Source organism: Strongylocentrotus purpuratus, unplaced genomic scaffold, assembly GCF_000002235.5.
Source record: "Strongylocentrotus purpuratus isolate Spur 01 unplaced genomic scaffold, Spur_5.0 spur5_scaffold_1, whole genome shotgun sequence".
In the NCBI taxonomy this organism is placed as follows: domain Eukaryota; kingdom Metazoa; phylum Echinodermata; class Echinoidea; order Camarodonta; family Strongylocentrotidae; genus Strongylocentrotus; species Strongylocentrotus purpuratus.
In genome coordinates this window covers 16,803,181-16,804,650 of record NW_022145594.1, presented here as the reverse complement: position 1 = coordinate 16,804,650, position 1,470 = coordinate 16,803,181, and the positions used below count along the sequence as shown (strand labels likewise).

General features: G+C 44.1%; 1 protein-coding gene across 1 annotated transcript; it reads right to left on the bottom strand.

The window, feature by feature from the left end:
• Window positions 1-211: 211 nt before the first annotated feature.
• On the bottom strand, window positions 212-1,228 carry LOC584666 (probable G-protein coupled receptor 21). Its single transcript, XM_030978557.1, has one exon. The coding sequence runs from the start codon at window positions 1,226-1,228 to the stop codon at window positions 212-214; it is 1,017 nt and encodes a 338-aa protein (XP_030834417.1).
• Window positions 1,229-1,470: the final 242 nt, after the last annotated feature.

The window sequence follows — 1,470 nt, the reverse complement described above, 5'->3', positions numbered from 1 at the left end:
AATAGATAAAAGAATAATTGGCAGCGTTTCCATTGCATTTATTATTTGTTAAAACCGACATTATTGCGATACGGAGGCCTAAATTTATTGGAAATTATTGGAAACCTTTTTTTTGACTAAATTATCTGTTTCTTCTAATGATCTTGACCTTGCCCGACCTATATTACTCCTTATTCGGTAATTCAAAATAAAGAACAATGAAATGAAAACGTTAGCCAGTAACAGATTGGACTAAATTTGCAGCGAAAGAGTCTCTGGCAAACATTCGAAATACAATCTTACGAAATGTAGAATTCATGAGGAGATAAATAAGTGCATTCCAGAAACTGTTGCTAATGACAAAGATGAGAAGGACGTTTCGAGCAATGCAGGGTATCTCTTTTCCTATGGCAGCACTTGTGAAATTCACCGACACCTGGGCTCCCCATGTTATGTAGAAGGCACCGGTGACCGCGAAAATAGTCCGCAGGTCCTTATTACCGCGAGGCTGATGCCCGACCGCGTCTGATTCGGCTGTTTTACCGCGTTCCGTATTGTTTGCTACTGCAGCTATGCGACGCCTATGCTTCCTTGCCAGCGTAATAAGAGTAACGTTACAGAACGTTGTTACGCCAGCTGATGCAAGAATGAGTGCGAAGTAAATAACAAGTATAGGATGTGTGGCGATGTCCACGGAGGCAAATTTTAAATCGCTGAATCCAGCAACGATTTTGTGAGTAAAGCTTGCGGATGAGTTCAGAGTACCGATGGCAACCCCTGAGAATATCAAAAGAATCATGCGTTGTTTTGTGACGATTGTGTGATAGCGCAATGGCCGCGTCACGGCGAGATACCTGTCAATGCTGACGCAGGCTAGGATCATGATGGACTGATTAAAGAGCGTCGAACACCCGATGACTCCGATGATGGAAAAGGTCCTTGTCTTTGAGATGGACAACCCAGAGAAGCGGAGAGAATGGAAAGTACAGCAGAATAGGCCGACGAAGAAGTCGACGATTGCTACCGCTTGGAAGCACAAGCGGGTGTTGTCGTTGAAGCACTGCTGGGCGTGATTAAGCGCAATGAGATTGATAACGTTTGAAAAGATGGTTATCATTCCACAGAGGACGAAGAGAACAGTGAAAGGAACGGATGGGGCACAGGAGTCAACGGTGCCATCTGTCAGTGTAGTCGCATCTGTAGAGGTATCAGTAACGCATCGGAAACAGGCAATTGTCGATAAGTCCATGCTGCCTCTGAAAACGGGCAGGTTTAATTATAAATGAATGAATGCAAAGACGAATTAAGTCAGCCTCTGCGGATATTTCTGATAAATAAAGTAGTAGTGGATAATTTCAGGCAACTAATCGTATCAGCGACGGTGTGAGGAACATCATTAGATGTCTGATTCAGAACCACTCCGAGGAGCAAGGGCACTCGTCGCATCTTTGTCCAGCGAAAGATCTAGAGGCATCGGGAACGTTGAGAAAT